At 43.7% G+C, this 15,907-nt stretch overlaps 1 protein-coding gene across 2 annotated transcripts; it reads left to right on the top strand.

Annotated features, from left to right (window-relative positions):
• Nucleotides 1–94: 94 nt before the first annotated feature.
• On the top strand, nucleotides 95–15,664 carry RABL2B (RAB, member of RAS oncogene family like 2B). 2 transcript variants are annotated; one of them, XM_083183206.1, is made up of 9 exons: nucleotides 95–251; nucleotides 2,966–3,151; nucleotides 5,584–5,613; nucleotides 7,654–7,733; nucleotides 7,967–8,046; nucleotides 9,019–9,130; nucleotides 9,340–9,437; nucleotides 13,172–13,255; nucleotides 15,162–15,664. In XM_083183206.1, the coding sequence occupies exons 2-9, from the start codon at nucleotides 3,045–3,047 to the stop codon at nucleotides 15,240–15,242; spliced, it is 672 nt and encodes a 223-aa protein (XP_083039332.1). In that variant the 5' UTR covers nucleotides 95–251; nucleotides 2,966–3,044; the 3' UTR covers nucleotides 15,243–15,664. The 2 variants fall into 2 exon arrangements, with proteins under 2 accessions (XP_083039332.1, XP_083039333.1); XM_083183207.1 differs by having other exon boundaries at nucleotides 126–265.
• Nucleotides 15,665–15,907: the final 243 nt, after the last annotated feature.

Below are 15,907 nucleotides of genomic sequence, written 5' to 3'. Positions count from 1 at the left end.
AAGCATTTGCGCAGCTAAAGGCTTCTAGAAAATGGTAGCCGACATAGCCCTAACCACAAGTTACTGGAGACAAACGCGTTACACATGTATAAACCAGACAGCCGCCGCTAAATGCCTGACGCATGCGCAGTACTCTGTGGTGGTTGTGTCCCAGCGCAGAGCTGCAGCATCCGTTGCTAAGGAGAGAGAAGTGGCTTCTGAATCGGGGTCAGCAGCGTCGGATGAGCTTATCCTGTCCTACTCTCACCCGCGTGAGTATAGCTGTGTGGGTGTATGTGATGTGTGTGCATGCTGTGTACGTGGTCTCCTTATACACCCGTTATGTTGCAATGGATTTCGGGCTATTTATCAGTGCTGCGGATAGCTGCTCGGTTAAGATTTACAATGCTTGTGGCCACTGGCCAGAGGTGTGTTTTCCACAAGACAACCTAGGCGCCCGCCTAGTGCCCAGCAGCTCCCAAGGTGCTTCATAAAGATATCCTGGCTGTCCAAAACATTGCCAGACTACCATTGTGCGACTACCACATGATGTCCTGAGATCATATGGACCTGCACGCACTTCGAAAGCCCCTTTGATGTTCTTTGATAGGATAAAAAATGCTTGGACACAGGTATTAAGCCTACAAACGACCTAGGGCCTGATTCAGTTTTCTGCACAATGCCGATGTTTATGCAGCTGAGCATTTATAGGTAGAACATGCGTGGTCACCCTTATAAGTATAAGATAATTGCATAATGGAAAAAGGTAAAGGACTCTCCTGTTAATTTGAAATCACCAGGGTTTATTTCTCTTTGCGTATTATACGAAGTTTTTGTGCTAATTATGTTGCTAATGATAATTAAGAAGCAGGGTCACTGTGCTTATAAAAATATATGAATATCCTTTAACCCCTTCAGTGGTGGTTTTTTTTTTTTTTTTTTTCGGAGCGCTCACCACTGGGCGAGGTTTTTTTATGGGGAGCACTCCCTTAAAAAAAAAACACCACTACCTCCCTGGGTCCGGGCAGCGCCGCTGAACTGTCAATCAGCTCTGCCCGGACCTGCGCCCCCTGCGCAGCGTACCTGTACCCAGCAGCCGGCTTGTCATAGAAAACATAGAAAACACGGGGGGAGGAGAAGGGAGGAGGTGGCGCCGCAGAGGGGCAATCCTGAGAATTTTCTGGGCTTGCCAGACTGGGCACTGAGGCACAGCCCGGAAAATTCTCGGGATTGCCACTGAAGGGGTTAATCATAGATATCTGAATATATCAAAATAAATGATATCACATACATCAATGTTTTTTTTTTTAACTTAGAGGTGGATTGAAAAAAAATCATATCCTCCAATAAATATATATTACATGTGCGTAGCTGCACCAAGTTCTCCCTGCAGTTGGGACTATCTTTAAACGGTAGTTAACCTGTCCCAGGCTGGTATGAATAACACTCAATGCCGTGCTGCAGATGTTCAAAACCAACTTTGGAGGTATTAGGTGGCCACTTTACTGACTGCACTATAAATTAGACTCACACTGTTGATCCTTGCGGACATTGCCCCCTGTGTTCACCAGTGCAAGGGGCCGTGTTAATACAGCAGTGTGGTGTAGCTCCTTGCTAGAGCTTTTGCGAGTAGGTAGAATGAAGGTCAGCACTTAGGGCCTTATTCTAGTTCATGCTTTCTGCCAAAATCCTTCTTAGATGGACAAAACCATGTGCACTGCAGTTGGGGCAGATGTAACTTGTGCAGAGTTAATAGTTAATATCGTGTGATGGTGCATTACAGGACTTTTCACATTTTACAGGTAAGTGTGCAAAGTATTTATGAATATTTGCAATTTAGCCTCATAAATTATAATTTTTTATTGACACAATAAAAAATTATCAGACATTGTAATGAAAAACACATGCAGGGACAAACGCCTGTCCCTGTGAAGTATAAGATATAAAGTGGTCATTTGTCCAATCACTTAACTTCCATGGCATTGCTAATGTGACCCATTTGCATTTCTATCGAGGCTGCAGTGCTGCCCTGCACATGCGTGTTCTGCTAAGCAGGCATTTGTGAACGTAGAGTGCCGGGCGGGTGGGGGGTTCTATTGATAAACTTTGCAAAGGTAACCCCATAGGCTACAATGGCTAACACAGGCCCTTATTCTGGTTGGTGCGGTAATATCCGCGTGCGTTCGTGCCGCCGATGTTTTGTGTCTGCGCATGTGCAGAGGCGTCTCTGCGCATGTGCGAGCGGGGCGTACGGCCAAATCCCGCATGAAATGTGAACACTCCGAACAGGGGGTGGAGAGGGGCGTGAAGGGCTATTTGGGCTCATTACCATATGCGTACGCCCCGCGTTTCATGGGCGTTCCCATGCAAACGCTGGGCGTACGTATGGTAATGCGGCCGTGATGCACGTGTAGGGGGCGGATATATGACATCGCCGGATGTCAGCTGCCCGCCCAGATCCCTGCTTTTGCACGGAAAAATGTCCGTGTGGTCTGAGGTTGCGGGAGCTGGTGGACCACTCGGTCCTGCATTCGATGGTCTGCGACCATCGAATGATGGGGGAGGTTCCCTGAGATGGAGGAGGTGTATTCCATGAAAAATACACGTGCGGTCCGTTCGGACAGCTTCTTACCGCTTACGGACGGAGTTGGCGATCCGTATGGAAGGCGGGGTTTCGCACGCACGGTCCTGGCCACATATTCGGATCTGGCCGCACCGATCAGAATAAGGGCCACTATCTGAACATAATTGTGCAGGGGCTACTTTATATTTACAGGTAACCCCTGGAAACCACCCAATATCCTGCAAATATTACTTAATAAATGGGCACTTTTCTCTTTTGTGATCATTATTACTAGATTGGTTTGCAGACAGTCTCATTCAAGCAGTTTTCTGCCATTTATATCAATGACATTTTATATTTGTTTTGAGATAATTTTTTTTGGTAACTTGTAAGTCATTTATATTTTTTCTTTTATTTATAAAGGTAAAATAGTTCAAGAAGGAAAGCCATCATCTGTTTTTACTTTGGATGTGTTGAAAATTGGAGACGAGGTGTCATCAGCATGGCTGAAGATGGACACGTAGTCACTGAGGTTGATCAAGAAAAATATGATGCAGATGAAAATGTCAAAATCATCTGTCTTGGAGACAGTGCAGTTGGAAAGTCAAAGTAAGTTGTTTTCTCTCAGACCCAGATCTGCATGCTAAACTGCAGTAACACACTCCACTTTTCTGCTAGTCACGTTGCCACATATACACAGGAAATCGAAAGGATATTAGGGGTCCTGATATTGGTGCCCAGGATCACATTACAGAATGCAATCACCTTTGTTGAATGTATCAGTCGGGGACAACGTCCCAAAAGGTTCCTGAATTTGGAAATCAGCACTGGCATTTCAGCCCGGTGCTGGTATATAGAGCAATATTGGTGCTGTATTACATGCTGCAGTCCCAATGTGTACTTTATTTCAGGTCAGTCCACCTAGAGGTACAAGACAGTCGTTTTAGTGTAAGTGCAAAGTTTTCCATGATCTTCCAGAAGTGTCCACCGAATTCTGCATTTCTGCATCAATTTATAGAAATGTGAGGGTCTTCCCAATTTGAAACCAGCACTGGCATTTCTGTCCAGTAGTGGTTACCACAAAATAAAGGGGGGGGGGGGAATGGTGTGCCCCCTTATTTTAGGGTAACCAGCATTGGCCATTGCTAGCCTGGGTTCTCACCATAATGTTTCCAGCAGTCTCCCTGCCAATAGGCACCAATAGAATTTCTTCCAGGGGAGTTTGGGATAGCAAAAATGTATGTGAGCCTCCCCATTACTTGGGTATATCCAGCTTCCAGTTCCATCTGAGCTCATCCATGTACCCCCTAAGGTACTTGTTTCCTAGAACGGCGCCCAGATTTTCTACGTACGGCACCGTAGGGAAATCGCCATTATAGCAGCATGTGATGCGATTTTTTTAATGTAATTTTTTCAATGCTCTTTGTTCCCCACTATATCGCATGGCACCTCCCGAAAAATCACATGCGATTTTATAGGGTGTGGGATGCCATTACATTAGCTATGCAATGATATGATTGTATATCCTAAAAATAGGTTTTACACACCCCCCACCCCACTATCCACGGCACCCCGAAGCGTGGCGAGCGCAGTGGAACGCGTCCTCCGACTTTTTCATACCCCCATTATCCACGTCAGCGTGGAGTTGATTTTATATAGTGTGGCGAGTGGACACAGATTACTTTACATGTATTCCACGTCCCCTCGCGGGGCTCGCCTCGCTGCGCTCGCCACACTATATAAAATCAACTCCACACCGACGTGGATAGTGGGGGTATGAAAAAGTCGGAGGACGCGTTCCGCCGCCGCCGCTCGCTACGCTTCGGGGTGGTGTGGATAGTGGGGGGGTGCGTAAAACCTATTTTTTAGGACATACAATCATATTATTGTATACCTAATGTAATGGCATTGCATACCCTATAAAATCGCATGCGATTTTGCGGGAGGGGCGATGCCCTGGGGCACACACAGCAGTGAGTAATTTACATGAAAAATCACATCGCATGGAACTAAAATGGCCCATGCGATGAGATGCAATTTCCCTATGCAGAATAGCCCACTAAGCAAATTGCTTAGTGGGCGCCGTTCTAGTAAAGAAGTACCCCCCCTAATAACTAATAAATAAATAAAATGCAGGTTGTCTTTGGCAAACTACAGGTTGCAGCATGGCCAGCTTGTCCTGTATTTTGCTAAAGAAAAGCACAAACTGTGTGTGTATATTTCATATACACACACACAGTTTACAAAAATAAATAATTACATTTACTGTACTAAAATAAATACTAGTTTAATTTCTATTATTTTATACTTCCCTGATCTCATTGTCCTGAATTAGTCCAATCTACAAGGGCACCTGTATAAAGAAAAGAATAATAAGGAAAAACCCTGACCTGACGCAGTGGCCAAAATAGGATAGTTTCACCCAGGAGCACTTCTAACTTCTTTCATATCTTTAACATGACAAATATAATTAAAATTGTAGTAGTAGGGTTATGCCCAGTACTAGTTATTATGAGAATTGGGGTGACTCTGCACTGTATCTTCCTCTGAAAACACCAGTGCTGGTTACTAAATGAAGGGGGAAATAGCAAAATTATTATTTTTTTTTTATTTTTTTTCAATCATTCCCTCAGTTTTTACAAGCAGAAGTAGGGAGAAAGTGTCTGCCTACTTTTGTGACATAAAATCTTTCATGTGGACAAAAAGTAGTCTCCGTGTGGGGTCTTTTTTTCTCAGTTGGATCTGATAGATCCAACTATCAGATCAATTAGATAGATTCAATTAGACATTTGGGTTTGGAAAGTTATTATTGTAATGGCATGGAAATGCTGCCAGCCACGCTGCAGCTTGTGGCTTGATTTTTGCGCCAGACTTGTGGACCTTTTTAAGCAGCCCTGGGCCTCAAACAACAATCCACGAGTTTGTTGGTACCGTAAGTGTGACATATAGCAGCACTTGTAGTGGCAAGTAATTCTCAGCTAATTGAATCGACCTCTAATAGCGATCTTTTTGGTTGTAATTTACACGCACTCTATTTTCAGGTTGATGGAGCGATTCCTAATGGACGGATTGTATCCTTTATGAATAGTTGTAATCATGTCCTATTTTATTGTGAGCAGTCTTATAAACTACGTTGGTGTAGTTGTGTATCCTGTGTTCTATTGTCTATATGTATAATTATTATGGGGCCCTATTCAGATGTGGCCACACTGCCGATGAAGCATCAGTCTTTTTTAGTAACAGAACTGCAAGGCACTGCAAGTGTGGCAGCCACCAAAAAGTGAACAGAGGCCTACTGAAGCCGTCACAACATGTTCAGCAACTGTGTGCTCTATTGTGATCGCAGTGCAAATGTAAGGAACATAGACTCCCTGTGTGCCTCCACGGCTGCGCATAATGGCCATGGGAGCTGCAATGCGGGAGCCATGTTTTAGGGGTATGAGATCGCAGTCACTGAAATACGCCCCTAAAACAGTCACTACACGCCTGCGTTTCCACAGACCCTCCCAGTTACCTACCTTGAATATTCTCTTCCTGTCAATCACTCGGGAAATGATTCCTCACTACAAGCGGCATAACAAAGGTACCTTGACGAGTGAGCAATGCGGCTGTGATGGATGCGTAGTCTGTCAATAATTGCTTAGTTGCGACCGCATCGGTGTCACACATTATCCTTCATTTATATAGGCCACAAGGTTTTCACAGTGCCATATAGTACAATAAGTACATAAAACAAGAAAACAGTGACTTACAGACAATGACCGACAAGCAAATGGTTTATAAACATTGCATAGAGAGTAAATGATAGTATTTATAAGAGAAGGATAAGCACATGAGAGAAGAGAGCCCTGCTTATGAGAGCTTGCATTCTAAATAAATACACACCAATCTACCCCTTCTCCACTCCGTCTCCTATAGGTCCATTGTCTTCTGGCAAAAAACTTGAGTAAACCTGCACTCCCGGCTGCTATTGACAGTCTTGTTCCCTTCCTTGTAATTGGCAGCATGGTATAAAGCAGTTGGGAGGGCAGCAGCTATTAGGAACCCATAGTGTGGTTTATGTGAAAGAGACCCTCCGCATAGGTAATATGACAGGGGAGACAGTTCAAGCCCTCAGCCATGGTAATGTGTGACAGATACTGGGCCCTCTGTGCAGGTAATGACTGAGAGAAAGGACTGCAACCCCTTAGCTCAGGTAATAAAAAATGAAGTCCTGAGTGCCAGTAATTAGAGAAAAAGACCCTATGATCCCCCAGCATGAGCCGTGAGAAAGAGAGAACCACTGCACTGTCAGCACTGGTTATGATAGAGGACTGCGGTTTGGCTAATGAGAGAGACAATGGTAGCCCTCTGTGTTGGGTTCTAAGAGAGTGTGAGGCTTTGTGAACCCATAGCATTGGCAGAGAGAGAATACTGCAAATCCTCAGCAACAGTAGAGAGATTCTGGTCCCTCAGTGCAGGTAATAAGGGAGACAAGAGGACTGTGAGACCCTTAGTACAAGTGATGTGTGAAAGAAAGGACTGTATGCTCTCACCGTGGGTAAAGACATAGATAGATAATAATCATAGGTAGTAAGAGAGAACGAGAGCTTGAGAATTTGGGCCTGATTCAGCATGACTCCCTAAGCAGCATACATTTGCTGCCTCGCAAGCCCATATACGCCACCCGCCGCCCAGCTGACAGGCTGGTGATAAAGTACTAGCCACATTATCACTTCACCGGGGTTAATAAATCCTGAATTGGACCCTTTTTGAGCCCCCAGGTTGAGTATTGAGAAAGAGATGCTGCTAGCACACAGCATCAGTGTGCGCAAGAGAGTGCAGGTAATGCGAGAACTAACAGCCCCAATGAGAGGCAGAAACTGCAGGCCCTCAGCACAAGTAGTGAGACCCTGCATTCCCTCAGTAGAACTGGGCCATCAGCGTTTACAATTATGAGGTTGGGAACAGAAAATAGGTAGTTGTTAAGGAACGATCGCAGTCTAACCGATTCTTACAAAAGGTGCATGTCAACTGTATTTGCATGGTGCCTAGTACAACCGGTACCACTGCAGAAGTGTGTAGGCATAATTATGCTCTCTATTGTTTTTTCAATCCTTAAATCCTCACAGTCGTCCCCAGCAGCTTTCAACCTTTGCTTTGACACTATATAAATACACCACATGTGTGGATGGCAAGACTGTCCTTGTTGGTAAGTACCAGATAACATTCCTTCTGATGCATTTCTGCTGAGATCTGTGACTGGTTTTCCACTCACTACACTCCACTCATCTGCCCATCACACACAACTAATTTGTTCTGTCCCAGTGTGGGGAAACATGATTGCTCTTTGATGTCCACAGTGTTGACTGATACAGTACCTGTACTTACTTCTACAACACTCACCGAAGATCTGTCTTCCATGTATGCTCTTATGTGTTACAGATTTCTGGGATACAGCTGGACAAGAGAGGTTCCAGAGCATGCATGCTTCGTACTACCACAAAGCACATGCCTGTATAATGGTATGTTCTAGCCATGCTGCGGTCTTTTACATGGGATGTAGAATTTTTAATACATATGGTCACACGCCCATAGTAATATAATCACATTAAGGAACATCAACCACCATTCGCACGTTTTGCAGTAAACCTATTAAAAATGAGCAAATAATGGGGAAAAATAGAAGATGCCAATAGGGAGACAAAAGAACCATGGAAACATGGAGGTGAAGTCCACCCCCAAAGCAACTAATATGACATCGGAACCAATGCTGTTTTACCTGGATATGACTTAAAGTCAATCGAGGTTAAACATATAAAACATTTACTAGGTGCGAAGATAAATATGTTCTCCATAGAAATATAGAAATCAAGATATTGGCACCAGTCAAGGTGTTGGCTGGAGCAACACCAACCTATTGGAATCGCTGCCCTAGCCGCATTGTTAAAATACTTTAGTACTGATATCTTGGAACTGGAAATAGGTGTATTATAGTGATATAGATGCCAGAAATCAGGGCCCATTGGAACAGAGGCACCAGAAATCTCTGAATCTAAGGCTATAACCCTTAACTAAATGGAACAATGAGTGGCCAGTCCCTCAATATGTGAATCAATCTGTTAGCTTCCCCGTGAAACCTCCATCAGAGAGGGGACACTGTAGGGCAAAGATTATGTAGGACAGTACGACAAAGATACCATCGGGTCAGCACCTTATAAGACTTCCAAGCAGTAGTCGCTTAATAGACTCTTCCAGCTTACCTCAGTACCCCGGAGCGTAAGAGCTGTGCCCCACTTCTCTATGAAAAGGAGGTTTGTGAAGTAGAATTTGTTGTAGCTTGATCCCCACATAGTATGAGAGAGGTCACTGTAAAATTAATGACTAGTTCTACTTTTGTTTTCAGTGGTGTCATGTTTATTGTTTTTAATATGCAGCTTAACGGTGTCACTTTACTGCATTTCAAGTAAACCTATTGGTTTATTTTATTTTTTTAGGTATTTGATGTGCAGCGCAAGGTTACATATAAAAACCTTTCCAGTTGGTACCAGGAACTGAGGGAGTACCGTCCAGAAATTCCTTGCATTGTTGTGGCAAATAAGATAGATGGTGGGTGAATATTTACCATGATCAGATGCTTAAGGTTGGTTTAAGGGAGTCGGATGGCCCATACACTGCTGCGATACATCGCAGTAGTAGTATATGGGCACCATTATTCTCCTACTATCTGAGCTGGATCAGTTATTGATTTGCAATAGATTGAGTACCATACTTGCTGCTTGTTTATAAATTCTGTCACTTATTCCCATACATTTTAGCTGACCTCCGCGTGACGCAAAAGGGGTTTAATTTCTCTAAGAAGCACAGCCTGCCATTCTACTTTGTTTCAGCTGCTGATGGTACCAACGTTGTAAAGGTAATACAACTTGCATGTGGTCATTTATGTTTATAAATAGTGACTGAATTTGCTGCACTAAACTCACTATTAAATTAACGGAGTAGGGCTCTATCCTGCAGAAAATGCTTCCAAACTGGTCATTTACTGAAGACTCCAATGCGAACATGAGGGATAATTTACCTGTACATTATTTTTAAACAGCTAAACATGTTCTGGAGTAATGGGGTGGGAAATGTGTATCTGTAGCACCGCTTTCAAATTCCAGTCCTCAGGGAACCATAACACTGACACACTGAGCAATTCAGGCCACTATATCAGCGGTCTTGAAGGGTGTACGATGTAGCGCGTACACTCTGAATGAAATCGTTCAGTGACATCACTGGGACCCACTGGACATGCAGTTGCTGATGATTTTGTCAAATTGAGCTGCATGCACAGGGGTATGGGCGGGAGTTGGGTGGTCAATAGCAACCCTGTGGGGGGGGGCAAAAAGTTACTTGTTTGCAGCATACACACTGGGCAGTATTATGAACAATATCGCTCAGAAGGGCCAAAATGAGTGATATCATTCATTATATTACCCGGTAGGGTGACCAATACCAGGATCGGAATCCCGGGATTTGGCTCCAAAATGTCCAGGATTTCCTAGTTCCGGGGATTGATAAAAATGGATTGGCATCCCTATTACGCAATCCATGTTTTATAGATCTACTCTGTATACAATGTCCGTTTTGAATACACTTGTGCACAGTGTTAATTTTGTCGACGGAAATTTAGACTAAAGCTATTTTCTGTGACTCAAGGTGTGTACACACTGCAGATCCTGCCGTGAGGTGTGAGTCCCAACGCGATCAGATCACATCGGGACTCGCATCTCACGGCATGCCAGAGGGGCACAATTCAGACTAAATAGTGCAGATCTGCACTATATAGTGTTGCCTGCCCTCTCTATCTGGCTGCCGATATGCACTCACATGGGAGTGCGCATCGGCAGCGCATCGGGCTCGCAAGCCCTAAAAAAGCGTGTGATTTGCATGCGGTATGGCTTCCGATGTTCCCTATATCGGGAACATGGGAAGCCAAATCATACCGTCTGTACTCACTATAAAATGTGATGATAACGAAAATAGGTATATTTTAATAACTAAAATGTTGACTAAATATTTGTTTGTGTTGTCATGACTAAAATTGACTAAATGAAAATGCTGTATCATTTTTGTCAGGACACCACATTTTTTGAGTTTATGATATTTTGGGATACTTTAATTCATAATATTGTCTTTTATACAGTGGTATCCATCCTCTCTGGCCCTAGAATTACTTGCGCTGCGACTGCGCAACAACTCTTTTTGTATGAGAATCATTGTGTCAGTTTATGCAGCTAGCTAATTAATTAACTTAACCTAATAGCTATATATTATAGTCTTCCTTCTAGGAACTAAGCAGGGAAGGGCGCTGCTGCATGGGGGCAGCATAAGGGGAGCAGACCGGGCCCAACGACATCACCATTGTGGGCGGTTCCAGGCTGCCGACGTCACGAAAGGGGCATGCCTGGTCTGCGACGTCACTAAAGGGGGCGGGCCTGGTCACCGCCACCACTAAAGGGGGCGGGCCCAGCCGCACCAAGGTCCCTTCACTGCGGGGGAAACGCCAGGCATCGCCATCTACAACGGCGCTGGGCTTCCCCGGGCACATCGGCTGGGATAGACAGCTGGCTCTTTTAGCGGGGCACTGCTAGAGAGGCAGGGCGCATTTTGCCCTTTAAAAATCAGGCTAAAACAGCCTAACGGGAACACTAATATTATAATATGCATCCCTACAGCTTAATTTTATTTTGCAGTAGGCTAGTACTGTACTACCTACTTGTATCAGGCCGATTGTATTTTTTCTTTATTTAAATTAAAATTTTTAAAGTAATAAAAAAAAAACAAAAAACAACAATTGTATTCTTGAATAGATATTTACAGAAAATAAATGCCCTGCTGGGAAGGAAATAGCATTTTTGTTGCACTTGTTTGAGACCATAAAAGTATTCAAGGGAATGATAGAGAAATGATCTTCAGCAAAATCCATTACAGTATCAATAAACGCCAAAGATCAAGATCCACTGACTATACATACATCCGGTGGAGGCCGGGGATGGTCGCATGCCTGTGGAGCGCTGATTCCCCCATCTTTGTAGCTTCACCATCCCCGGCCTCCGGAGCAGCGTGGCAGTGGCGCAGGAGGTAAGGGAGAGGGCAGAGGCAGCGCTGCGGCCCCTCAGCAGCAAGCTCTGAGAGCCCCTGGTGCAGGATGGCCAGATATGAGCAGTGCAGCCCCCCCTCCACCACTGCCACCACCACCACCCACGCTGGCTCTCCCTGTGCCTCCAGGGAAGATAGCCTGTTGAGCCCTTCTGCTGCTGTGAGCAGCATGAGCAAGATGGCGCCGCAAATGGCTGCCTAGGAACTGTGCACTCAACCACATATACCCCAGTGTCTCCCCTGTCTTGTGCACTGCACAGCAATGTATATCTGCACTGTCCCTGCTGTATTGTTACCTACCTGGCTGTTGTGGCGACCAGTGGCGCGGCTGATTGGCTGCCTTGGTGCTGTACAGCATGGCAGGTATGTGTTCCCTGTGTGATAACTGTACTGCCTCTGCTTATATTGTTACCTACCTGGCTGCTGCAACGACCAGTGGCACCGCTGACTGCTGCCTAGGCGCTGTGCAGCTCAGTGAATATATGTTCCCTGCATCTTTAACCCCCAGGGTACATCTATCCTATACCTGTATGTGTTATGTATATCTGTACTGTCACTGTTTAACTGTACCTAACTGGCTGTTGCACAGCAATCCAAACCAAATTCCTAGTATGCGCAAGTATACTTGGCCAATATATAAAAAAAATCCAAATCAATTAGTTTTTTTACTGAAATAAAGGTTTTCATTAAATTTGAAGTGCATAATCTAATGCAAAGGTAAATTTTGGGGTAATTTGAGGCCATTTTTTACGTTTAATTGTTGACCCAATTAAGCTAATTGAAAACTTTCAAATGCCTAATTAGTAATAAAGTTTTTTTGCTACCATCTCTCACCCACAGCGGGTAGCAAACAGAAAATTGTGAATGTACTCTGACTGCTTTATTGCGAGTTTTTTTAAATGGATTGCAAAATAAATTTGCGTTGCAAATTTTCTGTTAAAGTAGTAACTTGCAGCTCGCACAAAATTGGAATGATCCCATGCACTTTTAGGGTTCTAAAGGATTGAATTTGGGAAACATGATCTACTCTAGCACATTCTTTCCATCTTTTTCTATATTATAAAAATGTATCTGCAAAAGTCTTATGAGCCCTACACACATAGCGATGTGTGTAGGGCTTCCTAGCTATGTTAGGTCAGCCTCTGCTGCAATACTGTTGCTCAGCACACAGTGCTGACAGCCCCCTCACAGCGCAAGCTGTCAGTGATGTGTGCGAGTTGACAGCAACAGTGTTCTCCTGTGGCGTACACTGGCAACCAGCAAGATTGATGGTCACTGACCATCAATCTCTGATAGCGACGTGCATTGTTGTCGCTCTATCCCCTACACACACACCAATGTGGGGGTGTTTTCTAAGACTTTGCCAAACTAAGTAAAGTCGCTTAGAAAATGCCTTTATATCGGCATGTGTGTAGGCCCCAATTATAACTGTAATATTTTATGAATATTTTTACATATTTTATTCTGTAATGGACAGTATATTTTATATACTTTTTTTACTCTTAGTTATTTACAGATGCCATTAAGCTAGCAGTATCGTACAAGCAGAACTCAAGGGATTTTTTGGATGAAGTGATGCAGGAGCTGGAGGTACATCTTGGCAAAGTATTAAACAATTGGATAGGACATGGCTGTGTAGGCTCTTTGTAAATCACAAAAACTTGGAAGGAGGCACAATTCTTCACCCTCGAGCAGCCAGTATATCATTCAATACCTTGAAACTGAATTGCTGCATACTAGGCAGACGTCATACATAGGGTAGAGGGGATAAGGACGGTTGGTCGACCTAAAGATGGTCGACAGTCCAGACACCATTGGGTTGACATGCTGGAAGGTCGACAGGTGTCTAGGTCGACATGGGTTAGGTCGACAGTCAAAAGGTCGACATGGGGTTTTTCACTGGGTTTTTTTTAGCCGACATGTGCCGACAGGTGGTATTTCATGCCCTACCATCCACTAGGGCATGGTGGAAGAATAAAATAGCGTGCCGAGCATAGCGAGCCATGGGAGGGGACACGGTGCATTTTAAAACCGTGTCCATGTCGACTGTGTCGACATTCATGTAAAAAAAACCAGTGAAATACCCCATGTTGACCTAACGGTTGTGCCGACCTAGACCAGTGATGGCTAACCTTGACACTCCAGATGTTGTTGACTACACATCCCAGCATGCCCTGCATCAGTTTTGCTATTTGACCATGCTAAAACTGGTGCAGTGCATGCTGGGATGTGTAGTTCAATAACAGCTGACCTAGACACCTGTTGACCTTGTGCCATGTCGACCTAGACACCTGTTGACCTTGTGCCATGTCGACCTAGACACCTGTTGACCTAATGACTGTCAAGCATCATTAGGTCGACCCAATGATCCCATTCCGGGTAGAGAGGGGGGTTTTTTTCTGGCCATGATCCATACTGTACATTTTTTTTTAAAATGTATGTGCTTGGATTGTTTTCCTGGGAAATAATGTCCTTCTAATCATCAAAGTCATATTATTGCAAATCTCTACAGGCAATATGTACACCCTTGTGGCTGGTTGCCTGTAAGCAGTTGAATAATTTAAAAAAAAGTTTATTTTCTGTGCCTGATGGGTCACAACAAAAATAAGCCTGTCTAAACACTCACATTACTTAAATTGTAGACTTTAGCACCAAAGCCTCCTTTCTAGCTAATCTCCACTTTGTATGTCCCAGGACTAGGGCCTTTTCCAAATTGCAAAGCAGCTATACTTGTTACCAATTCCTGCTGGCCAGCCTTTGAGTCAAGTCCTGTTGTGCTTTTAGGAACAATGGCTGTAGTCCCAAGATGGGTCTTTATCCTCAAAGTGGAGCTCAAGGTGTGAAGGAGCAAGGTCCCAATAATGTGTCCCAGTCACAGATATTCAGCCTGGGTATAAGAACCAAGTGGCAGTTAGGCAAGGCTCATTGTGTTTCCCTGGGTTGTTGGTGTCCTCAGGAGCACTTTATACCATTTGGAGGGCTGATTACCCTCTTACCAGCTGCTGTTGGTTGCACCCACACCTTACCCCTCGATTGTTTCCACTTTGTATGCAATATCATACTGTATAGACACTAAGGGTACATTTACTAACCTTCTGAAAATTAAAAAGAGGTAATGTTGTCCATAGCAACCCATCAGATTATTTCTATCATTTCTGTATTGCAGCCTAGAAAATAAGACAGAATCTGATTGGTTGCTATGGACAACGACAACTCTTAATTTTTAGAAGCTATAGTAAATTTACCCCTAAATCCTGGATACCAAAGTGTTGAAGTTATTAATAGACTAAACTCTTAGACTCTCTTGATATAATCCTAATAATTGACCCAAATGCTTTTGAAAATAGAGTTGATGTTTTTTCCACTTTTCAATATATTAGTTTGCATTTTCAATTCATTCGATAAATGAATAGTGTGTGAGTTCGTTGATGAAAATAATTTCCTCATCTTTAATTTCATCCTTGGCTGAACATCAATTTCCCCATTGTCTGTGCAGAACTTTGAGCTAGAGAAGCCTGATAACACATCTGATAAAGAGGAGATATCTGAAAGTGGAGAGTCGCCAACCGCTGTGTGAGACCCCAGTCACAGAGGGTTTATGATGACCATTAGTCATGGACACAACTATGGATGCAGTCCATTTTAGGAATCTAGTCTTCAAGAGATGACACTTGACAACACCTTGATATGGGAAAAGACGGAATAGAATCCCAGAGACTGATTGCTGGTGACAATTGCTGTTCTGAATTATATGGACTCTACTGGAAACAATTGGGCAATGTTCACTTTTTGTCATTGTGGAAGCTGTAAGCCATTGGCCACCTCCTCCTCTGGCTGTAGTCATACTGTATGCTCGGTGTATTGGGAATTGTTTATTTCCTCAGTGGACTCCGAACTGAATTTAATATCTCTGTTGACGTTGGTAACAGATTACTATAAATGTGACTGTCGTGTATTGCTCAGTTTGCAAAACCTTTTTTACATCTAATTAAATTATTGTTGAATTTTACTAAATCTCTTCATTTATAGAAGGATTTTGATATCCCATAGCTTTAAAACTGCATCCTGTAACAAACAGTGACAGAGGAACAGGTACCATCTCGTGGGTTATTTGACCTTTTGCAGCAGCTGAGAGATCACACAAGTCAGGTTCTGGTGCAACTGTCCTTAGACAGTTGTTTTTTGTTTTTTTTTATAGCAGAAACAAAATTAATACCCTGGAGATCCCATACCAATAGGCTC

The sequence above is a fragment of the Crinia signifera genome, chromosome 4, assembly GCF_055691185.1.
Source record: "Crinia signifera chromosome 4, ASM5569118v1, whole genome shotgun sequence".
NCBI classification, from domain to species: Eukaryota; Metazoa; Chordata; class Amphibia; order Anura; family Myobatrachidae; genus Crinia; species Crinia signifera.
This window is presented reverse-complemented; position numbering and strand designations above follow the sequence as displayed.